Below are 26,643 nucleotides of genomic sequence, written 5' to 3' on the forward strand. Positions count from 1 at the left end.
GGTAAATAAAACAAATATTTAAACATTTTAATTATACAGGATGATGTAAATGAGCAACTATATAATACACGTAAAAGGCTCATACAAAAAGCACAGAAAAACTTTTATAAAATTAAAACAGGTTAATATTCTGGGAGGATGTCACTTTTTGACTATGTTCTTAGTGGTAGAGAAGAGCTACTAGCATGAGTACGCAAGCTTGGTGGTAAATGAAAAAATAATCCAAAAATTTAGATTAAATATATAAAATAAGGTTGTTGGTTTATCTAAGCTTAAAGATAAATTGTTAAAGAGTAACAGGATAATATTCATAATTGTCAAGCTTAGTTCATGATTGTGTAAACGTGTTTTTTGTTTTGTGTTTTGAGGTTTATTTTTGTGTAAAAAGAAGATATTACTCTGGATATTTTCCACCCAAAGTACAAAAAAGTAGTACAAAAGCCGTGTATATATATTCATACGTTTTGAGACAGCATCTTCGCCAATCAAAAATTATGAGCCAGCTACCACCTCTTTAGGATGGTGCCACTGTAACCCTTGCTTGGCTAGAGAAGGCAACGTTTCAGAGATGACCTTGCGGTCATAATCGCATAACGTCACTGACGTCGCCAAATCGACAAATGAAATACCGGCGATATCTTGTTTTTGGACCAATGTCGCCGAATATGAGCATCACTCCAAATGAGTCAATATATTTTCACAAACTATAGTGTTACAGAAGATATAACAACGGAAGACGAAGGTTTTAACTCCAGGGAAGAGGATAGCATTTATAATAGTTCTCCTCGAACTCCTAGAACGGAGGAAGATAGAGAGACGGCTTCAATTGTTTCTACGGATATAGTTGAAGAAAGTACTACAGAAACAGTTCAATTGCATTCTGATACCATTTCAAATTCCAGTTCATACAGTATTGATTCTTTTTCAAGTATTGAATCACAGATAGAGCAATTTTTCCAATATCAGAGAGAAAATCGAGAAAAATTTGACGGAATTTTAGAACAACAAATTTCGCGGTTAAGACGGGAACAATTTCATCCAGAATTCCCAGAAAGAAAATGCTTCACGGAGGATTCGACGCAAACAACATATGTTGAAAATAAATCTTTGTCTGCGATTTGCACATACGTAAAAGCATTGCAAGCGTTAATTAGTGAGAAGATCCAGGCAGACGATATAACAGGTACTTTTAAAATGATAAACGAAGCTGTTTTTTTTGTGTTGTTTAGTTACTGTCTGGTGGTTGTTATATACGGCAAACTCGCACGAGTGTGACACACTTTTGGTATATATGTGGTATGTGGGATATAGGGGTAAAAATATATGGATTTGGGATATAAGGGATATAAATATAAGGGATACACAATTGGGATCTAGGGAAAGAAGGAAAATAGTGGGAAGTTCCAAGAAATCTACGAAAAAACGGGATTTAGAAAATGCGCAACCCCTTGTCACATCCTCCAGCATAAATGTCCACAATAAAGAATGTAACCAGGTTAATTGTTTTGGTCGTATATTAAAATAAACACCTCAGGATCAATGGATTCGTTTTATTGTGAAATTTAAGAAATGACCCTGCAATACAAATAAAAATAATCAGTACAAAGAAAGATAACTCTATTCATTCTAGGTGACAATACCTAAACTACAATACTCAAATATTTCCTACTGGACAACTATGGTTACAAGAATATGAGACATGTCTATCAAACTGTTAAACTTGTCGATCGACTAGTTCTTTGTATTTACTTTTTTTTTTTTTTTTTTTTTTTTTTAATTAGAACCGATCTGATAAACGGGAATTGGTGGTGACCATGTAAATGTTTTCTACGTTCACAAAGAGTGATCAATAGCCTATAAAATCTGAGGATGTGAGATCATACACCGCTCGTGGTAAGGCGCGTGTTCGACTTAGATATTTTTTTACATGTTTTGCAAGTTGCTTGTAGAAACTCGTCGACTCGTCGACTCTCCCAGGTACTCTTTCTTCTTTTTTTCCACTTACAACGCTTTTAAAAATGGAAAAATGTAAAACAATTGTCAGAGCAGAACACACATTGAGATTGTTTTTTTTTGCCGTAAGCCTGGCATAGTTATAATAATAGCGGCATATACATTATATATATGTGGATATAGGGGGTAAAAATATATGGATTTGGGATATAAGGGATACAAAATTGGGATCTAGGGAAAAGAAGGAAAATAGTGGGAAGTTCGAAGAAATCTACGAAAAAACGGGGTTTGGGAAATGTGCAACCCCATGTCACATCCTCCTGCATAAATGTCGATAATAAAGAATATATGTGACATGTCTATTAAACTGTTAAATCGACTAGTTCTCTTAAAATGTATTTGCTTTTTTTAATTTTTGTTTTTTTTAATCAGAACCGATCTGATAAAGGGAATTGGTGGTGACCATGTAAATGTTTTCTACATTCACAAAGAGTGATCAATAGGCTATAAGCTCGTGGCAAGGCGTGTTCGACTCACATCTTTTTTTTACATGTTTTGCAAGTTGCTTGTAGAAACTCATCGACCCTCCTAGGTACTCTTTCTTTTTTTTCTTTTTTTCAAACAATATAATATAAATTCATTGCTTTTAAAATGGAACATGCAAAACAATACTCAGAGCAGAACACACATTTAGATTGTTGTTTGACTTACGTCTGGTGGCAAATATTACATGCACATAATTGATCAACGACAAGAACAAAGTCTAAAAATAGGATTGACAAATACATTAGCCAATCAATATTCCTAAATGTAGACACCGAAGTGCATTTGGTAGAACAATACGTGTTCGCTTTGATAAGAAAATTGAGAGACAGTATAAATAGAACAATGGTTCGTTTACTGAAATGAGTTTGTGTTTTTTCTTGATAATATAAGTCCAGAGGCGGATTTAAAAAAATCGTGGGGAAACACTCGTAATGTTAGAAAACATTTGTTTATCATTTAGGGAATCACTGAAGCAAGACGGGAGCCTTACCCCAACCCCTTAATAAACATTTCTGGATCCGCAACTGAACTTATTTTTGTTTGTTTAAGTTCCAGTGTCAAATTTTCATGCATGTGTACGATGAAAGCAAATTGAAATTATAACTCCAACATTTTACGACCAGGTACAGCAAATTGAGTCGATAGAGAGCTCACGGGTATATTTTTTTTTTTTTTTTAAATATAGGATTTTGGATTTTTTTTTCTATAAATATACTTTATTCTATACTTAATAGAAAAATAGAATGTAAACATGGAGTCATCGTTCATTAAAGCTCACAATCTACCTACGAAAGAAGCATGCATTTTTGTTGAGGTCCTTTTTTCTGTTCAGCTAATAGGAGAAAAAAGGTAATATCGAAATACAAAAAAAAACAGAATTACAGAAATCGCTTGTATTTTACAAAAGTTTAGTTTTATTACAGTTTATTTGAAAAAAAGTAATAAAAAATATAGGTCACCGATGAGTTTATAAAGTTATTGAAATTCTAATGCAAATGAAAATAATGGCATTTTTTTCACCAAAGGAAGATAATTTGTAGCTTTTTCAATGATATAAACATTTAAAAAGTCATCTGGGTCTAAAACGAATTAATTTTTGGGTTGATTTTTGTACCAAATCATAAAGCAAGGAATTGTATATTTAAATATATACAATTCCTTGCATAAAGTAACAACTAATAGTGTCGTTAATAAAATTTGTAATGAAAAGAGAAAGTTTCATTTTTGCTGGGTTTTTTTTTTGTACCCTCGAGCTTCATTAAGAGCTGTTATCGAAAAAATTTTACTAGTGTCAAATATTGCATGCATATTTAGGGAAAGAACACATAAAATGCATATACCCAAAAGTAGATGGACTTAGCAAATAGGCAAGCATATTTGTCGTTCGGCAAAAGGTAAATGATTGTATACGATTGACACAAAATTTCAAAATAATAAAATATCTACTAGTATATAAGCATGCCGTAAAATCATTCGTTAATTTCTTTGATAGATCTAGAAGAAAATTTACAGCACTGGTACCGAACACTTTCGGAACACGCAGAAGATATCGGATTGACAGAAGAAGACAAAGAACGCTTAATTCATGGCAAACAAGATGAGCTCTCTGAAATAATTCAAAATATTATTGACAGATATAACGTTCGGGTAAATAGTGTGACCAGATTGCTTCCCTTCATAAGTAGACATTTAATCAGGAAGTCCCTCTTAGTCTTTAGCTCAGTCGGTTGACGCGGAAACTTAGAGGTCAGATGTTCGATTTCTGGAGGAGAAAAAGAGGATTTTGAATGTTAATCATGCTCTCCGGTTCCAATATACAAAAATAACTTTTAGAGATGTGGTATGAAGCGAATGAGACTATCAAACAGAGTTCAAATGCAATGACTTGCAAAGAAAAAGTGTAGGTAACACGTACTAGTATATACCGTTTAGTCTACTATACAAGGCATCGACATGAAAAAATAGAAAACAATTTAAACCAGAAAACAAACTATCTGAATTCTGCAATAAGATAAACGGAAATCAACATTAGTATACAATTAAATGCCATTGTGGCAATTGATTGCATTGCGTAATATGAACGTCACTGCATTAGGACGTTCTGAAGAAACAGGTAACTGTTTGGTCTTTCTTGTTCATATCGAGAAGCCAAATTGATGCGCATCCATATTTTGTTATTTTTTTTTACCTTTCGTTTTCTCCAACCTTGATCCATTATTCTTTATTTTGAAATCCCCACCAGATTTTCCGTTGTCACAACATTCAGGCGCGGATCCAGAGGGGGGGTTCAGGGGGTTGGAACCCCCCATTTTTTTGGACGATCAATGCATTTGAATGGGGACATGTAATTGGAACCGCCCCCCCCCCCCTTTGTCCTGGGTTAGGACCCCCCTTTTAAAATGGCTGGATCCGCCCCTGTCATTTATCGTAAAGTATATATGTACATGCCGGATAAAATGGTAACAGACTTTTACATGTTTATGGCACCGTTATGTAATGGATGCTTTGTAAATAAGCTCACGATATTTAGTAGTGTACCAGAGGATATTTTATTTTACAACTGTTTGTCTCGGAACTATTTAGGTCTTTAAACATGGTATACACTGTTAGTTAAGAACACAATAAAATTTATGCGTTTCAGGTTATAAGTTCTGGCGAGAACATGTGGTCTGCAGACAAATTAAGCCCAAGGAGTTTAACTCAAGCTGCAAGGAAGTACGACAGCTCAAATATAAAAGAAAGCGACAGAAAATCTAACACTCAAAAAGATAACAGGTCAGTTAACTCTTTCTCTTTTTTTCGAAACGGTCAGTGGACATACACGTAGAAGCCGATCTATTAAAAATCATTCGCCTACATTCTTCGTGATTTTTTAGGTCGATGAAACATGATTGGGTTACCTCCCTTTTACCAGAAGAAAAAGTTAACTCAAATTACAAAAAAAAGCTAATTATTAATATTTCTGATAGTATATTATTAGTTACATGGTGTGTTAGTGACCCCATATATATCGTATTAGGTTACTAGCACACCGTGTAACGAATTTATCTTAACGACTATCTTCACATGTGGTATTTTGACTAGTGGCCTATCAAAGTGATTAATTCTTTAGTATACTTAGTATTAAGACTACTTCCATTTGTCTATACAGAAAACAAATGCCCACAATAACAACTTTTTAGCTTTAAATTAGTTTTATGAATTTATTTCCATCGTTCAATTCACATGATTCATGTATCAATTTGTTCGTCTTTTGAAAAGTTTCAGATTTCTTTTTTGTTGTTTTGAAATGGAAGTAACTCCTTAAAGCCAACAATATATAACAACTTGTTAACTTGAATTATGTTTAATGAATTTATTTCAACCTTTCATCATCAATTTCTTCGTCTGTTGGATCCTTTCAGATTTTCCCTCAACACTGTATTGGTTTTATTCAGGGTTGTGCTATATAAGTGCTGGAATTCAAGACCGGTTTCATATGTACATTGTATGTCTATTAGTGTTCACTAGAAGCCAGTCTTCTCTATTATGGGCAATTCCTTTTAATCCAGATATAAGTTTTCCTGTATTAATGGCGTATCATTCCTTATTTAAATGCATTATTATTAATGAAGTTCCTTAATCTTGATTTATAAATAATGAATTGAATACAGTTTTCATTATATGCGTTTGGTGTTTTTTATTGCTCCTTTAGCTCCTTTTAGCATTATATTCTATACAACATAAGCAAGTAGTGTTATGCCTATTCTCTATAGCTTTAAATCGGTTATGTATGTTGGCCGGATGCGGCAATTTCACCTTTTTGCGTTTCCGTGATTTCTCCTTTCACAAATGCAAAAGCGAAATCGAGAAATCGAAAAATCGGGAAAATGGGAAAGCGAGAAATCGAAATGGAGAAATCAAAATCGAGATATCAAATTTTCCCGTTTCACGTTTTCGCTTTCTTGCTTTCTTGCTTTTTCAAATTCCTGGTATCCAGAATCTTGGAATTCACGATATTTCGATTTCTCGATTTCTTGATTTCCCGATTTCTTGATTTCGCTTGAAAGTGAAAGGTGAAAACGCGAAAAAGCGAAATGGCCGCATCCGTCTACCATAGTTATGGCGTCCTTTTATTTTTCTTTGTTTTTGTCATTCTAATGCCTTTAGAAAGAAAAAAATACTACACTTAAGTATTCATTGTAGTTTTTAAAATTTCTTTCATGACTTTAATTATCGTTATAGTCAATTTTCCCAATATCTGAAGAAATACGACACACCAGAAACTTCAAAGCAAGGAAAGTATCTAAGCAATGACCGGGACAAAAAAGATCCAGCGCAATTTACATATGACCAACCACAAATAAAAACTTCCAAACTGTCTTACCCTGAAGCTGGTCGACAAAACAAAAGTTATAATCCTATTCCGAGTAGCAGTGCATATGAACAGTATGATTCCAAGACTTCTCGTCAAAGAAAACTATCAGAATATGGAGAGAAACCTTATTCTGATCCACTGGATAGAATATCACAACAATATGATTTGATAAAAAGTAAACCAAGAGACGATCTGTTAACACGACAACCACAAAATCAAACTTCTTCTAAACAACTGTCTAATCCTGAAGCTGATCGGTACAAACGTTATAATCATATTCCGAGTAGCAGTGCATATGAACAATATGATTCCAAGACTTCTCGTCAAAGAAAACTGTCAGAATATGGAGAGAACCCTTATTCTGATCCACTGGAAAGAATATCACAACAATATGATTTGATAAAAAGTAAACCTAGAGATGATCTGTTAACGCGACAGAAGGAAAAATCAAATAACGAACCAAGTGATGGAATGTTTCAGAAATACACTATGGAAGACAGAAAACCAGTAGACGATCTGACGTCTGAGAAATATAGTTCAACGACAAAGCAATCGGGAATTGATAGATATAAAGACAGCTATAAAGACATGACGTCATCAATACCAGGAAATAACCAGTTTCGAGAACGACCAGTTATCAATGCACGTGCTCAACCAGTCGATTCGTTCTCTCGTAAAGAAATTAACCGTTCGCCGTTATTCAAAGACGATAAATTTGCTACCTCACGAGAAAAACGGAAGCAAAACATCGTTAATAATGAACCAACAGAGGACGAAATTGTTCAAAATATCTTAGACGCGGCATACAAAAAAGAATTGAAAAGTACAAGATTACCACAAGAGACAAACATGAATGACCAAAGAAGCCATACGATACAAGGTCAGCGAAAACTGTCAGATAATGGAGAATACACCTATTCCAATCCTATCGACAAAGTATCTAAAGCATATGATCTTATAAAAAATAAACCAACAGATGCAAAAATCGGTTACGAACCAAGTGACAAAATGTTTCAGAAAAGCAGCACAAAGGACAGAAAACAGTTAGACTACCCGACGTCACAGAAAAACAGTTCACTGACAAAGCCATCGAAAATTGACAGACATGAAGACAGCTATCAAATGAAGTCATTAACGCCAGCAGAAAACCAGATTCGAGAACGCTCAGTGATCAATTCACGTGAGCACCCAGTCGATACGTTACGACAAAAAGACGCAGACAGTTCGCCGATATTCAAAGAAGATACTACCTTACAAGAAGATACTACCTTACAAGAAAAACCGAAGCAAACCATTATTAATCGGGATCTAACAGAAGAGGAAATTGTTCAAAATATCTTAGACGCCTCTCTTAAAAAAGAAACAAAAGAAGATAGATTACCCCAGGAGCAAAAAATAAAAGAACCAAGAAGCCTAAGAAGCGATATGTTACCAAAAGGTCAGACTCGTGATATGGTGCTTTCAAACCCGCCATATAATGCAATAAATAAACAAACAACCGACAGACAGAACCTAAAAGGGAATGTGTACCCTGGTAAAACTGATGACATCTACAAACGAAAAGATACAACAGTACAAAGACAAAACCCTGCATTTAGATCTGATTCACATAAAGACCAATATAAGCCAGCAAAAACCTATGCCACAACAAAACAAACAAGTTATCCAACAGGGGTTAATAACAAACCAGGACCTAGTCGGAGTTCTTTAGACGAAAGAAATAGGAGTAAGGATACTTCTGTAACAGAAAAAGATAGATACAAGCCAATAGCTAGCAGAAGTACAGTTGAAGAAGCTTATAACATGGCAGATAATATTGTAACAAGAGAAGAAAAGTACAAACCAACAGCTAGTCAGAGATCAGCAGACAAATGGCTTCAGGCGATAGAGAGGAACAGTAAACCAACTAAAGAATTAACAGATAATACCTCTGTCACAACAAAGCAAACAAATGATCCAGCAGGGATGAATTACACACCAGGAACTAGTAGGGGTACTTTGGACGAAATATATAGGCGTAAAGATACTTCTGTAAAAGAAGAAGAGAGATACAAGCCAATAGCTAGCAGGAGTACAGTTGAAGAAGCTTACCAGCTGGCTGATAACATAGTTACAAGAGAAGAAAAATACAAACCAACAGCTAGTCAGAGAACAACAGAAAAATGGCTTCAGACGATAGAGAGGAAACGTGGACCAGTTAAAGAATTAACAGAAGAGCAAGGAAGTCAAGGTGCAGTAAACGTCCCTTTAAAGTCAGATGCAGCATGGGATAGATTACGCCAGGGTAAAAAAAGTAAAGAACAAAGACGCGATATGATACCAAAAGGTCAGAGTCGTGATATTATGCTTAAATCCCCGCAAACAAATGTTCTTCGTGGGGATCCAGTACATAAACAAACAACCGACGACAGACAAAACCAAAAAATGATACTTTACTCTGATAAACCTGACGATATCTACAAACAAGATGATACTAAAGTACAAAGACAAAACCCTGCATTAAGATCTGATTTATATGAAGACCAATACAGACCCATAAATACCTCTGTCGCAACAAAGCAAACAAATGATCCAGCAGGGATGAATTACACACCAGGGGCTAGTCGGGGTACTTTGGACGAAATATATAGGCGTAAAGATACTTCTGTAACAGAAGAGATATACAAGCCAATAGCAAGCAGGAGTTCAGGTGAAGAAGCTTACCCGCTGGCTGATAATATAGTTACAAGAAAAGAAAACTTCAAACCAACAGCTAGTCAGAGAACAGCAGAAAAATGGCTTCAGGCAATAGAGAGGAAAAGTGGACCAACAAAAGAATTAACAGAAGAGGAATGTATTCAAGGTACAGTAAGCGTCCCTTTAAAATCAGAAGTAAAACAGGATAGGTTACCAAAGAGACAAAAAGACCTTGAACAAGAAAGCTCCGTTATACCAAACGAAAATGATTCTATTCGACATACCTACCCTCCATATGATGTTATACATCAAAAAGCAGTAAATACAATGACAAGTGGAGAAAAGCAAAAACAAACAGTCGACAATAGTCAGGGTAGCGTTGCAGACGGTTTCCAGCAGACAGATGGTTTTGTAGCATACGACCATTCAATTAAACCCACAGAAAACAAGAGGACAGATGAGAAAATGTATAAGCAAATAGATACACCTGTTAATATGAAACAGAATCTAAATCCTGTTACAAATGACGAAATGTATATCTCAATAGATAGACCTGTAATATCAAAACAAGAACGGATCTCCAATGTAGGTTCTAGTATGTCGGATAAAATACATATGCCAGAAGAAATTCTTTTAAAAAAAGAACACATACCAAAGCAAAGCTTTGCCAATAGTCAAACTGTCGACCAATACAAGCTAGTGAACAGCCATATTACAACTGACCCAAACAGTGTTTTTGTCTCAAACGAAAAAGAACAAGGACAGATAAATCTTGATACAACTGAAACAAACTATAAACTAACAGATGATCCTCAAACAAAAGAACAAAAACCTGAAGCAATTTATCGTCGTTTTACAAATGAAAGAAGATATAAAGAGACAGATAAATCAGCAGATATCCCTATACTTGACGGAGAAAAATACAGAATAGTTAAAGAGGAACAGAGATACGAACCTGCGGCTATTAAAAGTACATTGGATGAATTGTATACGCAAAATGATAACTATGTTCTAGAAGAACCGCTTAACATACCAATAATTAATCGACGAGCAGAAAAAGAAAGACCCAAGCAAGTGACAGATACTCCAGTTACAAAAGACAGAAGAGACAAAGAAATAAATAAAGCATATATTAATGAAAGAAAAAATCAGCCCACTATTAGGGAAACTACAGATGCACCAACAAACATTGAAACAATTGGTCCGAAAACAGTTGAAGAACAATATAAGCCAACGGAAAGTCGCAGGACAGGCAAAGAACAAAACAAACCACAAGAAAACCTAATAAACCAAAGTCAAAGACAGCAGACATTTTCAGAGAAATATAAACCAAAGGAAATTCCTGCATTTACAGAACAAAGACACAAACCAACAGATAATCAAAACCCATTTGATAACAGATATACGTCAATGGCAGCTCCTTCTGTAAAAGATCAAAGAAGCACACCAGAAGATAGTTTAAGTACAGACGATGAAAGACGTAAGCCAGCAAGTAATTTTAATACAGTAAAAGAACAGAATGAATATAAACCCACAGAAAGTACTGATAGGAACAAACAAGTAAGAAAATCCGTAGTACCAGAAGACTTACGATATCATGAAATTATCAAAGATGAACGATTTGAATCTTATTTAAAAAGTAGAGATGATACGGAGAAAGGCATTGATAGACAACAAAGTATTTTCGACTTACCTAATCCTGATGATGGAGTGCAGGTGTCGCTGAAACCGACTAAAAGTTGGTGTCCAGATGGTGATGGCATATTTTTACCGACAACACGTGACTCTGAAGAAGATTCAGATGTAGACTTATCTTTTAGTGAATTGGAAAAGACAATGTATTCTAGGAAGGCATCACCTCGGAGAAAATCAATAGCTGATGAATTGGAACAATATTTCACGGACCATCCCGAAAGTCCGATGCTATCCACCACATTGCTGTCTCTTCCAAAGACTCCGGGGATGCAGCGTCCACAATATCTTAATACATTAAAAGAAGAAAATACAATTGAGGATCTTAAGGAAGACAACGAAACAGATAAGAAACGAATTTCAAAAGATGATCTTTACTTTGAATCCACATCTCATAAAGGAGGAGGTTCGATACCTTCATACACCACTGCTGACGAATACAACAAGAGTTCTGGTTCTTCGTCTGAATATGTTGTAGCAGACGATATGTTTTCGATGGACACTAAATTAGGTGGAGAATTTACAGAATATAAAACTGACATTTATGAAACAGGTGATCGAAGAAAAGCAAGCTTTCGCAACAAACCGAATACTTCTGTTGAAGCAACAAAATTTGGAAAGATTGCAAGAATACCGTTTGACCACTCAATGCCCTATAACAATGTTATGTGTATGAGCTGTGGCAGTGACATCAGAACATATGGCACGGAACAAATAATACAAATAAACACAAATGTCCATGAAAGTCATATTGAAACATTTCGAGATTCTTCTGGAACAGTGTATTACAGCACTGTCAAAAACAACTCCCATGAGGGAGACAAAAAGCCCATCGCACAAAACCAAAACGTATTGGTAAATTTAACAGGAAATCAAATTGACCAAAGTATGGAAGGTAAATCGCGCGATCGGTCATATAGTTATGTACAGTATAACAGCGTATGTTTAGAATGTCAAAAAGTGAATAAACCAAATGGACAAATAAACTTCAAACAACAAGCTGTTTCCAAATCAACAGATCCCCCTAAACGAGCACAGCCGGACAATTTTATTCTGATGAATATTCCAGAAACCTCAGAAAAGAGAATACAATCTGACAAAATGCAACAAGGAGATGTAAAAATATCCTTCGCATCTCCTAAGAAATATACTGTATTGTGTTCTAGTTCAGATTCCAATTTGTGCGTTCATCATATCCGGTCAAGTCTTTTGCGCGAGGACGATTTAGACGCGATTCCATCGAATTGTATAAAAGTCGAGGTATCGGTACAGCATTTTCGCTTATGGAAATGTCTTCTAATTGCTAGTGCACTTTTTATTCTGTTCGTTTCAACGATAAGAAGGACAAATGGAAATGGCGATTATCGTGATTTTTCATTGTTTGATGATTTGTGTACTTTGATACACCTGAAAAACTTCGAACCTCCGCCATGTTTCTGAAAACCTTTGCAATTGCAGTTGCACATCGAAGATTCAGATTAAATACTCAAGATTGCGGATTTTATATTAAAAAAATGTGATTGTTTAATTTGTTGGTCAAAGATGTTGTGAATTTATCAAAATAAAAAATAGGATTTTTTTTCCAAAAATGTGCGTTTATAAATAAACTGTTGACACAGATATGCCCATTGCCTTCATGATATTATTATAGTATGTACAACTGGATACCAATTATTATTGAATTACCACCAGCAGTTCCCCTTAAACTAACATAATCACAAACTTTTACATACAAACAATTTCAATTTTCAAATTGAAAACATTGCATGCATGAAGAGGCGGGGCCAAATAATCTCTAAGAAATTAGGCATATACTGGTGCAACTGTGTATCAATTATCAATAACCTAGACCACTTTAGCTAGCGGTTCCCTTTAGAAGCTGACGAAACATCATCCGTTGCCGGACTGTAGAAATAAAGCAAAATAACTTTAGTGAGTATGGAGACCCGAGTAGTAATTGGTTTCCTTAATTGCACTTAGGTTGAGCTTGTGTTCAAAACTTCTTTTGTAACTTTACTGACAAAGTGTCGATATCACTAAGTAAGTAAGTAAGTAAATTTTATTTATAGTCGGCATATATATATATACATAATAACAGACAAAACTGTCTGGTGAGCTCTTTAACCGACTATATCTCTATAACATATAAATGCGCATTAAACACGAATGACGCTAATGTTGGAGATCATAGAAACATCAGAGTTAAGAAAATTGAGAATGACTTCGATAGAAATTGTACTTTTAACTGGTAAAACCGTATAGAAATTGAATACAACTGGCTAATAATGTGTCAACTTGGTATAGTTTGTACACAAGTAATTGATTGAACTTAATGCCTGACCGATAAAATTTCTAGTACTAAACAATACAATGCAATGAATTGAATCAGCGATTCACTTAATAGGATTAGTGAAATAAGTTGGTTAACCAATAGGACTAATGTTAAACTACTTTAGAGTTGTTATACTGGTTTAATACTCAAGTTAATCTTTTGGTGTGTTTTTGTTTTCAATTGTTTCATTGTTGCTGTTTTGTTCTGATTGTTATTTATAAACCGACGTTTGAGATTTTCATTTTGAAAACCATTTTAAGAATTGAATGCTCTTTTTTGTAAATTTATTGGGGTGTAAAAGCGCTTCATACTTAAAATGTGCGCACGGTCAACGCTTTTACAACCCTATAAAGTTACAAAAAAAAGCATTCAATACTTATAATTACATTTTTACCTATAGGATCATGAAAACACGCCTTTTATCAAGTTTTTTTTTTATTTACCTGTGCACTTTATTGTGGGACCTCGTGTCATCATGAATGAGAAGTTTTATTGAGTGATACAACTGCTTAAGGAATAACACATGATGTGCAGTTAGCCAATCAGAATAACGTATTGAAATGAAACATACATCTAATGTAATTATTGCAATATATTGCTTTCCTGGTCAGTAAACTGACTATATTAAATCACCCACTTTTGTAACTTGCTCAAAATTATACAAGAGCTGGTACATCATGAGTAAAATACCGCATTTTTTTTTAAGAAAGTGAAAGTACGTCGCTGAAAAAGGAGGGACCACCGTCCAAATATTGAATTAAAGCTTTCATGTGTTCTATAATAATATGTGAATAAAATATGATACCTAATCGTGCAGAAAAATGAATATGGAATTGCATTTTGTATTTTTCTACTTTTAATTGTATGTCTGAAAGGATTTCGTTACAGAAGCCATGCAAGTATAACCAATTTCCTGGTTTTATTTATTGGCTATGTGCTGGTGTCTTGTAGTAGACGTCACAATATCTGATGAGAAGTTATCTATCAAATGCCTATAAGCCTATCATATTCATGTATGCATTTTAATGTCTATATATCAGACTAATGTTTGTTTTTATTCCTATCATGTGTCTATAAGCCTGCATGTCCGATGTATATAAGCCTATCTGCTGTCTATAAGCCTATTCGATGTCTATAAGCCTATTCAATGTCTATTCGATGTCTATAAGCCTATTCTATGTCTATAAGCATATTCTATCATGTCTATAAGCCTATTCTATGTCTATGAACCTGTCCGATGTCTATAAGCCATTCTATGTCTATGAACCTGTCCGATGTCTATAAGCCTATTCTATGTCTATGAACTTGTCCGATGTCTATAAGGCTATTCTATGTCTATGAACCCGTCCGATGTCTATAAGCCTATTCCATGTCTATGAACCTGTCCGATGTCTATAAGCCTATTCTATGCTCATAGCCTACCAGATGTCTGTAAGCCTATTCGAATGTCTATAAGTAAAGTATATGTTCACAAGCTTATCCTATGTTTATAATCACATCCTATGTAGATAAGCACATCCTATGTCTATAAGCATATCACATGTATATAAGCCTACTCGATGTATAAAACCCTATTCTATGCTCATAAGCCTAACAGATGTATATAAGCCTATGCTTTGCCTATATCAGCCTATCATATGTCTATAAGCATATTCAATGTCTAAAAGCCTTTTGGATGCATGGCTATAAGAAAATTCTATGCTCACAAACCTATCATATGTCTATAAGCCTATCAAATGTCAATTAGTCTTATCCTGTCTATACGCCTATCATATGTCTCTAAGCCTTTCCGATGGCGATAAGACTATCATATGTTTATAAGCATATCTGATGTCTGTAAGTCTATCCAATGTCATTAATTCTATACTATATCTATAAGCTTATCCAATGTCTATAAGCCTATCAGATAAGTCTATCATATGCTCCTAAGCCTATGTTTTTCAATAAGCCTAAAATTTAATAACATGGGTGCCACATGTGGAGCAGGATCTGCTTACCCTTCCGGAACCCCTGAGATCACCCCTAGATTGAATTAAGGTTGCTCAGTCTTTAGTTTCTCTGTTGTGTTTTGTATACTATTGTTTGTCTATTTGACTTTTTTCCCTTTTTAGCCATGGCGTTGTCTGATTACTTTCAATATATGAGTTTGTATGTCCCTCAGGCTCAGATATGTTTCGTCCCTCCTTTAATACTGTTGGTACTGTTACTTAAATAGTAAAACAAATAAGTAAAGATATTTATTTTTATTATTTCAACCCCAAGATCGTTTATGTACATTGTATTCTCCATTTTACTTTCAAATCTCGAGTACATTTTTATCTAGTACATAAATATTCACTATTTGTAGAATCTCATGATCAGTCAAGAACGTCTACTCATATATATTTGAATAATGATCAATAAACGAAATTTAATATTTTACTTATAGTCGTGAATGCGTGCTGTTCTTAGCTTTTGAAAAGTTATTAAAATTTAAGACGTGATGATTTTTTTTTTTCGACATTGATTTTATTTTGAAATATATATTTGCTTTGACAAGTTCTTTGAAAAATTTAAGTATAGAATAGAATCAAATTATATACCGATAACATTTAAAGAAATGGTCATATTTCAAATAGTTTAATATATTCTTTAGTAGTGATTTATATTAAATGATATGTTTTATCGTGAACTTTATCTTAATTAAATGTATACGTGTATTTTCCTGTGTTTGGCAAATACTGCCATATAAGGGGGTCTGAACTGGAGTTAACAGAATAGAGAATAATGGGCACGAATGTCCCCGCCCCCCAAAAAGAAATAAAAAGGCTAAAAAAACCAGTACGGAATAATGGGGTTCTAAAATATAAAGAATAGAGAATAATGACCAAAATAGACAACTAAAATACCAAAGAATAAAGCAATGAAGGATCCTCACCCATATCCTCATAAAACGCGATGTAAAGAAAACCCCACAGTTTGGCGTAATCATTATATATTGATAAATTGTTAAAAAATAATTTGAAAAGATTTGAAACATGTAGATTAATTTCAAAGTTTTAAAGGAGAAACGGAAGCATAAGCATATCCGAATCCGGCTGAGCACAGGAAGAAAAGTAGGAAATCACGTTCTTTTCAATAATTTTCTCCAAAATAGTTTCAACTAAATGAACACTATACTAGCCTTGTGACACAGATTAGTACATGTATGTACTAATTAATTTAGATTGATTTTTTTGAGAACTTGAAGAAGAGACATAAAATATCATAGGCGGGTCCAGGGGGGTCCCCTTTTCGTGGGAAAAATTTGATTGATTATATAGGGAATCCCTGAAGCGTGACTGGAGCGGACCCCCTTACAAAAAGTTCTGTATACTCCACCACTGAAAATAACAACTTCTATGGAATATGAATAAAAGAATATACCGAACCTATCCATAATACTAAATGAGAACAGCTGTATTTTGTGCATGGGTCTCAAGCTCTCCAAACATTTTCAAATTATAGAATTACGCCCCTTTTTTAAATCCTGGATCCGCTCCTGAAAATAAAAATGTTATTTATTTACAAGTTCGTTTGAGTCACATCATGCAAATAAGCTAACTAGTGTAGCAACATCATGAATAGAACACAAAACTTGAAGTTTTCACAATAAAAATTTTGGGTCATCATGTCTAATTTGTTTAAAGTTCAATAAACTGTGAGAACAATATAAATTACCTAATTGTTAAGCCTCTTGTAAAGTTAAGTACTAGCATACAGAAATATTTCATAACTCTCCCATTTCAGTATCGCTTTGTAACTTGTGAAATGTGTATAATAAACACATTTTATTTACATTTACTTTATACAAACTTAATATGGCAAACAAAAGTCATTTTCAAAATAAATTACAGATTTAAACCGCCAAATTTTACACAAGTTTCAAACTTGAATCCCGCCTTTATCCTTGTATGAAGTTAACGGTAAATTATATGCAAAAACGCAAGCTAGCGGAAATAAACATCTCAGAGGTCTTATCGTTCTCCACGACGTTTTTATTTCTTTTTTCGAATGACATTTTGAAAAGACTAAGATTTAAAATGTAAATTTAATTGATATATACTAACAGTTTGAAATTTCAATAAGCCTTTTATCTTAATTTTTGGTCTTTCACAAGGGCAAAATAATATATAGTAGCTTTAAACTATATATATAGACATGATAGATGTATGTTTCTATAATGTTGTTAGGTAAATAAACAATTATACATTTTGTACAGGGTGTTGTATAATTTAAGTTAAAAATTTTAGTGAGTGGAATGCATCGCAAATTACGTCTTTTGAATTAACAAAAAAATCTGTTGACGCAAATGTTTGAACAATCTATACAGGCTTTCAATTCTACAGCAAATGTCATACTGGGTAAAAATGTGCAGTTTGACATTGGTTTCATAAGCATATACTTAACACTTCAAAAAGACAAAAGCTCGCGAAAAAATCTACAATCACGAAAGTACAAAGGAGGATAACTTTACACAGATTAATAAAGTATATTATTTGTCTTTTTCACAAATAAAGGCATCAATGTTATATACACTCCCCCCCCCCAAAAAAAAAATCAAAACACAAAAAAAACCACACCGAAGCATTGACTTTTTTAAAACATCAGTGTAATCACTAACCACAGAACCCGACAGGCATTCGAGACAAACACTCTTAATTACCAAAAAAAAAGATACCGAAAGGGCATATTTTTGTTGTTGTTGGTTTTCTCCTCTTTTCAATCTGCCGTCCTTTAAAATAAAATGTCGGAGTGCATTTTCAATCTGATATAGAATTCTATTTTGATCATTCTACATAACTTATTATGTATTCAAATATACTTGTATTTGTATTTTAACGTGTTTTGGTTTGGTTTTTTTAATTGTATATAATTAATATAATATCTAAAAATGTTTCAAACAGCAATTAAAGTGTAACAAACACTTCGTTTTTACCGTTAGCAAATTCTCAATTTAGTAATTAAGTATTGAAAAAATATCTCAAAAATAGTATAATTCAACACAAGTTTTACATATTTATCTGTCAATAGAATTTTAATGAGTATTTATCCCCCAGCAGAAATGTTCTTTTTCATAATATGATAATAAGGTGATTTTTTGAGCCGTTAATAACAGTTATTGAAATTTAATGAGATTAACCTGTTTTTACGATATTTCTCTCGGCAACGGAAAACATCTTTAAATGTTATCCACCAATAAAAACGGTCGTCTGCCCGTTGCTAGTAAACTAACACCCGGGACCCCTTGCTACCATATAAAATTAGGTTTTCGTTTTCAATAAAACATCAACATTTGAAATCGCAACCACCGTGTCGGTAGTAGACGTGAATTTTATAAACGAAAATGAGGGAAATCGTACATTTACAAGCCGGACAATGCGGAAACCAAATTGGTGCCAAGGTGAGTTAAATTTTGCAATTAAAAGAAAAAACGCAGAAAAGCAAAAATAGCTAAAATCGATTATCTAGTTTAAAGCAGTTAAGACGTGTATAGCATAGCGCTTCTGCCTAGCATATCGCCTTTAAACAGATGCACACTGTATATATATGAATAACAAAATTCTTGAATCTTTAGATCTAAAAGAAAAACTCTGATGTACTAAATATCTAGATTGTTATTTTATAATGTTTCTTGAATAAACACTATACCGAGTCAAATGCATTCCGTGACATTTTAATTTGTAAAAAATAAAAAGAGAAAACTTCATTCAATTAAGGTTTTGTCATGTATATCGTGTATTTTATGTAATGATAACGATGTTCAACTAACTTTTGTAATTGAAAATGACTACAAAACAGGGTTACAGTGGCGGATCCAGGGGGAGGGTTCCGGGGGTTGGAACCCCCCTTTTTTTGGACGATCAATGCACCCCCTTTCAAGTTTGACCTGGGTTTGGAACCTCCCCCCCCCTTCTAAAATGGCTGGATCCGCCCCTGGGTTAAAATCAAAATATTTTCTAAAACAATTCAATGAGCTGCATTTAACGAGATCATCTGTCGGTATGACAACTTATTGATCGTCTGCGAGAAATTACAAGATAAAGTCAATAAAGATGACTCTTGAGAGTCATGACTAATTCTACAGAAATTCCTCAATAATTGACCGAGTTTTTTTGCAGAATTCTGCAGAAAGTGCTTCCAAATCAATATAGCGTGTTGAAATGTCATAAAAATACATATCATTCTACAAGCCTTAGATTAAAGTTCAATACAATTCAATTTAAAACTCCATTGTCGTGTAAATCTACTAATACGATCTGATACGGGTTGTTACAAAATGGAAACTAGCGTAGCATATAAATGACTACAAGATAACACAGGCACTCGTCTCAGAATTTATTTCCCCTATATACCGTTAAATTAAGGTTTATAGGGAAAAAAAATTCTGAGACAAGTGCCTGTGCAAGATAACCAAAAAAATAAATCAAATGGGAGATTGGGATCAATTATTTGTTTGCTTAAATTACTGTTATTACATATTGAATATGAAAATCAATCATACTTATAAATATTGAAACCTTATTAGGTTAACATGTATATGTTGAAATTAATCTAACATGACTTTCATTTTGATTTCTATATTAATATATTTGCGTCATGGTTACCAAGTAAACAAATGTACCTCACGACAGGAAAACATTGCATGCAGTAACTTGTAGACTAAAATTGATATCTGGATCTTAACTTTTACCTCGGTGGTAAACTTAAATACTTTAACAAACTAATATCACCCGGATTACTTATAAAATATACCATATCATGCAACTCAATATTGGATTTTAATGACCACCTTAAAGTTAAAGTATTTAAATTAAATTCTCTCTTGTCATTGATAAATACTTAAGTAAAACAAGAAATTGATCCTATAAATTTGGTATAAGTTTATACACATGAAGTTTGAAACACGACATCAAAATTCCTTTACATTTTATAATTTAAACATTAACACACACATACACACACACACACACACACACACAAACTCACGAAATAGCAAATTTTCTTATATATATACTTAAACGATTTACAAATATTGAACAAGACCATCTAGATTGATTTTTTGATTTTTTTTGCACTTTCAATTTTTATATGTTTTCTTCATTGAAATCGCCACTGGACGTTAAGTAACTAACAATCAATCAATCTATCATGGTATTAAACCGTCGAACGCAAACTTTTGGTACACCAATCCCTGTACTGTGTTCATCGCTTGAAACTGCTGGCCCAACTAGGCTTTTGAAATCTTTTGACAGAAGTCTGTTTTATACAGATTCGTATATTCATATCTAAAATACAGAAATTAAATTAACCCACAGATAATAACCCTATGCATGACACAAATATATTTTGATATGAATGAATGGTGCTTATTAAAATGCAAATAAGAAACAACAAATAAAAGGGGGAAACACTTTGCAGTTGTGTTAGTTGGGACGTCGTTCAATGTAAAATTTTACAACCAAAATTTTAGTAATTTCCAATTTGACTGTTGCAACTTTGATTTTTTTGTATTGGTGTCTTTAAGACATGTAACATGACGCAAACAAGCAAATATTTTAATGTTTTTTTCTAATGTTGTTTATAATTTTTTTTATTGTAGTTCTGGGAAGTTATCTCAGATGAACACGGTATCGACCCCACCGGAACATACCATGGAGATTCAGATTTACAGTTAGAAAGAATCAACGTCTACTACAATGAAGCTACAGGTATGAAATGAGAATAAAGACACAATAATGAAATGGTAAAAAACTTGTACGGGAAGAATCGCTGAAAATAATATTTTTTTAATTTTAGACGTTTCATCTTTAGCTATGCTGGCTCATTGATAGATCCACTAGCTGAGAGTTTAATTTTCGCAAGAAATGGGTATGAAACTTGCATATAACACTCCTCTTTCAAGAAGGGGGGGGGCGTAATTTTCCCCTTTTTATTCGAAAAGTTATAGAAAGGGTAATTTATTTATGCAAAACAGAGTAAGATCGGAAAAAAGGATAAACACAGTTGCGATATGCCATTGCAAAACATTGAACATTAATCTGAACTAATTTCTTCATTACTATTTTACAGGTGGAAAGTATGTGCCACGTGCTGTCTTGGTTGATTTGGAGCCCGGAACCATGGACTCTGTCCGATCTGGACCATTTGGCCAAATCTTCAGACCAGACAACTTTGTTTTCGGACAGAGTGGTGCAGGAAACAACTGGGCCAAGGGACATTACACAGAGGGTGCTGAACTTGTAGATTCTGTTCTTGATGTAGTCAGGAAAGAGGCTGAAAGCTGTGATTGTCTTCAGGGATTCCAACTTACACACTCTCTTGGAGGTGGAACCGGATCAGGCATGGGAACACTCCTCATCTCAAAAATCCGTGAAGAATACCCAGACAGAATCATGAACACATTCTCAGTTGTACCATCACCAAAAGTAAGTTTTCATATACCAAAAATACAATTTCGTTTTGCCTTAGGTTTGAAAACCGATCTATAGAGTTCTGATAATTCTGTTCTTGATAAGTAAGTAAGGATAAACAAAATCTGTAAGAAAATCGTAGCAGCAAGGATTTGTATAGTAACTTGCTATACAAATCCTTGGTAGCAGTTAGATGACATATCTATTCTTGAAGTTTGTTTATAATACCATTTAGTTCTAATGTTTGTTCGTTGTTTTCGGTAATTTATTTGATACTTTGTTACTGCAGTAATTACGTAACCAAAAGAGCATTCTGCTTTCGAATATCTTGTGAAAATTAGTCATTATTTTTTTTAACTAGGTGATCATATTTTTTTTTGTATGTTATTAGATAAACATTTATTACTAGATTCTTAATAGTCATGCTTTCAAAAAAACATATAAAAATTCACTGACAGTAGTATGTATACATTTATTTAAGATTGCAGATATAAAAAAATTAGTGATAAAATATATGTAATACTAATATGAGACTAGGACTTAATTGTTAACTCCATTATTTTCAGGTATCAGACACAGTCGTTGAACCATACAATGCCACACTCTCTGTACATCAATTGGTAGAAAACACAGATGAAACATACTGTATCGACAACGAGGCTCTATACGATATATGTTTCAGAACCCTGAAACTTACAACACCAACATATGGGGATCTTAACCATCTTGTGTCTGCAACAATGTCAGGTGTCACAACCTGTCTCCGATTCCCAGGTCAGTTGAATGCTGATCTCCGTAAATTGGCCGTCAACATGGTACCATTCCCACGTCTCCATTTCTTCATGCCAGGATTTGCTCCCCTGACATCACGTGGAAGCCAACAGTACAGAGCTCTAACTGTTCCAGAACTTACCCAACAGATGTTCGATGCTAAGAACATGATGGCAGCCTGCGATCCCCGTCACGGCAGATACCTCACAGTTGCTGCCATGTTCAGAGGACGTATGTCAATGAAAGAGGTCGACGAACAAATGTTGAACGTACAAAATAAAAACAGCAGTTATTTCGTTGAATGGATCCCAAACAATGTCAAGACAGCTGTCTGTGACATTCCACCACGTGGTCTCAAGATGTCTGCCACATTTATCGGTAACAGCACAGCCATCCAGGAACTTTTCAAGCGTGTATCGGAACAATTCACCGCTATGTTCAGGCGTAAAGCTTTCTTGCATTGGTACACTGGTGAAGGTATGGACGAGATGGAATTCACAGAAGCCGAATCTAACATGAACGATTTGGTCTCAGAATACCAACAATACCAGGATGCAACAGCCGAAGAGGAAGGAGAATTCGAAGAGGAAGAAGACGGAGAACAAGAACAAGTTTAAGAGAGAAACTATAGAATAATTTACTGAACAATATTCAAATCATCATTTGTTTTAAAATGCGCAAAATGAAAAATCAGTCAGATCGTTTGGATGCAAATAAACACTTGTTAAACTTCACAGTTACCTATTGAAAACTTCACACCATAATGATATTAAATTATTTGTTGAAAAAATTAAGTTGTTATTAATATTTATTAAAACATAAATTTAAATATTAATGTTAAACGATATGTATAGCATAAACATTTAAGTTATAATTTTCAGGTTCAGATATTTTTAAGGTTTTTGGTTTTGAACAATTAGATGTGGTCTTATAATTGGTGGTCTAAGGCCGTTAGTTTACTCGTTTGAATTGTTTTACATTGTCTTTTCTTTTATAGCTGACTATGAAGTATGGGTTTTGCTCATTGTTGAAGGCCCTATGGGGGTCGATAGTTGTTAGTGTCTGTGTCATTTGGTCTCTTGTTGAGAGTTGTCTCATTGGCAAACATACCACATCTTCTTTTTTATAATATAATACATTTCTTCAGGTTGAGTTACCATGATCTTGAAATTTCAAGTCATGTTTGCATGAGTTGTATTTGTAGGGAGTAATTTGATGACTGCATATCGCATTTATGATTGCATATTCCTTTTATTTCCGGTAACAGTTTAAACCACAAAATTGTTAACTGTAGAAATGTCTGGATTTTTTTCTCTTGCATCTTCCTTTTAGAAAGTGAAATACAAAATAATGTGATATATATGATGATATATTTTTGCGACCACTATCCATCACAGTTGAAATAACGTGGATTTCAGTTACTATCTACTTTGTAAATGTACTAATGTAACCCAACGGCCTTCAACAATGAGCAAAACCCATATCGTATAGTCAACTATATATAAGGTCCCGACATGTGAAGCAGTTCAACAAAAACATTAAAACAAGGGCCTAATTTGGGACAAATCATTAAACGAAATACAAATATAACAGACAGCAACTCAGGACATTCAATAATTTATAGAGATCAACTCGTTGTCAAAACCCGCAATAGTTGTCTAACAGCACAAAATAAGAACAATAGATAAAATTCAGTTGTAAAGGGATTTATTTATCAGATTGAACATACGAAGCCCAAACGCAACTATCATAAATACAAAAGACACAAAGCACCGATCAAAACCTTCTCATAGTTACTGAAAGCTAATCCAAAAGAAAGTACGGAAACATATTCCTATGAATCACTACATTTTATAGTTAGTTTGGTGCTCCTCATAGTCTGTTCTTGTAATTTTTCAATGGCTAGTCTTTCTTCTTAGTTAAATACATGCAAAAGTGATAGTTTAGTATATTTTTGTTATTAGTAATATAAAAAAGAAGATGTGGTATGATTACCAATGAGACAACTCTCCACAAGAGACCAAAATAACACAGAAATTAACAACTATAAGTCACCGTACGGTCTTCAACAATGAGCAAAGCCCATACCACATAGTCAGCTATAAAAGACCCCAGAGTGGCAATGTAAAACAATTCAAACGAGAAAACTAACGGCCTCATTTATGTAAAAAAAAAATGAAATCGCTTGGCAAAAAATGATTCTGTCATTTGCTTGTAAAATTGAGAAAGGAAATGGGGAATGTGTCAAAGCGACAACAACCCGACCATAGAGCAGACAACAGCCGAAGGCCACCAATGGGTCTTCAATGTAGCGAGAATTCCCGCACCCGTAGGTGTCCTTCAGCTGGCCCCTAAAAATATGTATACTAGTACAGTGATAATGGACGTCATACTAAACTCCGAATTATACACAAGAAACTAAAATCAAAAACCAGAGGCTCCTGACTTGGGACAGGCGCAAAATTGAGGCGGTGTTAAACATGTTTTTGAGATCTCAACCCTCCCCCTATACCTCTAGCTAATGTAGAAAAGTAAACGCATAACAATACGCACATTAAAATTCAGTTCAAGAGAAGTCCGAGTTCGATGTCAAAAGATGTAACAAAAGAAAATAAATAAAATGTGTATACATGTAATAATGGACTCACAAGTATATATTAGACTTTGATTTCATGCATGTTTCCCTGTAGATTTAGGTTTTATTGTCTCTACGGAGACACATGTAGCAGAAGGCAAAACATTAAAGATTACCATGTGGTATGTGTTTTGCTCATTGTGGAAGGTAACATGGTAAACTTTGGTCTCTGGTGGATATGCCAATCTGATGACGGTTGAGTAAACTTGCATTACTATAAGTACAGATCAGTTTGATGACTATTTCGAGGCCCTGCCTCTGAGAGTATGGTCCATCTTCGTACCGGAGAAAACACAAGCAAATTATAAATCATAAATAGAACCCATGATTTCTTGCAATACAGTTTTAAGTGATGTCTATATAAGATACAAAGAAAAGAGAATAAAGGGCCAAAACATGAAGACTACATCAAAATGATGTAAGCAATTAATTGATATGAAAATGAAGGTCCCCTCCCATCCCCCACCACAAAGGCCCTTGGGCCTAATTTATGGAAATGTCGTGAAGCAAATTTTTGAACTACCTAAATAGGATATAGACTTTCAAGCCTGAAGCAAATGACATACTAGGTAACAAAATATTAGCAGTTTGACATTAAATGAAATAGATCGACGGAAAAACAGCAATTTAATTTTCATTTTTAATAGAAAAATAGGAAGATGCGGTATGCTTGCAAATGAAACAACTCTCCACCAGAGACCAAAATGGCGTAGAAGTTAAAACAACTATAGGTCAATATATAGCCTTTAACAATGAGCAAAACCCATACTGTATAGTAAGCTATATAAAATGCCCCGAAATGACAGATGTGAAACAATTCAAACGAGAAAAGGAAGGCATATGCTTTTTTAAACATCAATGTAATCCCTGACCTCAGACACACAAGACATATACGCTGCCAAAAGATCATCGAAGCGACTCCTATATTTACCAAAGATACCCGAGAGATGATATGGCTGACAACTCTTATGGTGCCCAAAAACTATTATCATGAAACAATTAAAGAATCATATAAACTGGAGGCTTTCAAGAGCCTGTGTCGCTCACCTGTTACTGTATTTACTGATGTCGGCCATCTTGGGTGGTAGGTGGGGTCATTAGACACTTTTTTTTTTTAAATAGATACCCTAGTAATGATTGTGGCCAAGTTTGGTTAAATTTGGCCCATAGTTATAGAAAAGAAGATTTTTATGCAAGTTACAAAAATGACGAAAAGTTGTTCAATATTGACTATAAAGGGCAATAACTC

General features: G+C 34.1%; 2 protein-coding genes across 2 annotated transcripts; both read left to right on the forward strand.

Annotated features, from left to right (window-relative positions):
- The first annotated feature begins 600 nt into the window (after positions 1–600).
- On the forward strand, positions 601–12,846 carry LOC139485860 (myb-like protein X). The gene is made up of 4 exons (XM_071270507.1): positions 601–1,183; positions 3,992–4,146; positions 5,141–5,274; positions 6,724–12,846. Exons 1-4 carry the CDS (start codon positions 682–684, stop codon positions 12,662–12,664), a joined length of 6,732 nt encoding a protein of 2,243 aa, XP_071126608.1. The 5' UTR covers positions 601–681; the 3' UTR covers positions 12,665–12,846.
- Positions 12,847–18,798: 5,952 nt separating this feature from the next.
- LOC139485863 (tubulin beta-4B chain-like) lies at positions 18,799–23,489 on the forward strand. Its single transcript, XM_071270509.1, has 4 exons — positions 18,799–18,978; positions 21,178–21,286; positions 21,648–22,003; positions 22,555–23,489. Exons 1-4 carry the CDS (start codon positions 18,922–18,924, stop codon positions 23,374–23,376), a joined length of 1,344 nt encoding a protein of 447 aa, XP_071126610.1. The 5' UTR covers positions 18,799–18,921; the 3' UTR covers positions 23,377–23,489.
- Positions 23,490–26,643: the final 3,154 nt, after the last annotated feature.

This window comes from Mytilus edulis, chromosome 8 (genome assembly GCF_963676685.1).
Source record: "Mytilus edulis chromosome 8, xbMytEdul2.2, whole genome shotgun sequence".
Classification (NCBI taxonomy): Eukaryota; Metazoa; Mollusca; class Bivalvia; order Mytilida; family Mytilidae; genus Mytilus; species Mytilus edulis.

Coding starts and splice junctions, on each gene's coding strand:
- LOC139485860 (XM_071270507.1), top strand. CDS start 682: ATGAGTCAATATATTTTCACAAACTATAGTGTTACAGAAGATATAACA. Junction 4,147..5,140: donor TTGACAGATATAACGTTCGG/GTAAATAGTGTG, acceptor TATGCGTTTCAG/GTTATAAGTTCTGGCGAGAA. Junction 5,275..6,723: donor AACACTCAAAAAGATAACAG/GTCAGTTAACTC, acceptor TTATCGTTATAG/TCAATTTTCCCAATATCTGA.
- LOC139485863 (XM_071270509.1), top strand. CDS start 18,922: ATGAGGGAAATCGTACATTTACAAGCCGGACAATGCGGAAACCAAATT. Junction 21,287..21,647: donor CTACTACAATGAAGCTACAG/GTATGAAATGAG, acceptor ACTATTTTACAG/GTGGAAAGTATGTGCCACGT. Junction 22,004..22,554: donor CAGTTGTACCATCACCAAAA/GTAAGTTTTCAT, acceptor CATTATTTTCAG/GTATCAGACACAGTCGTTGA.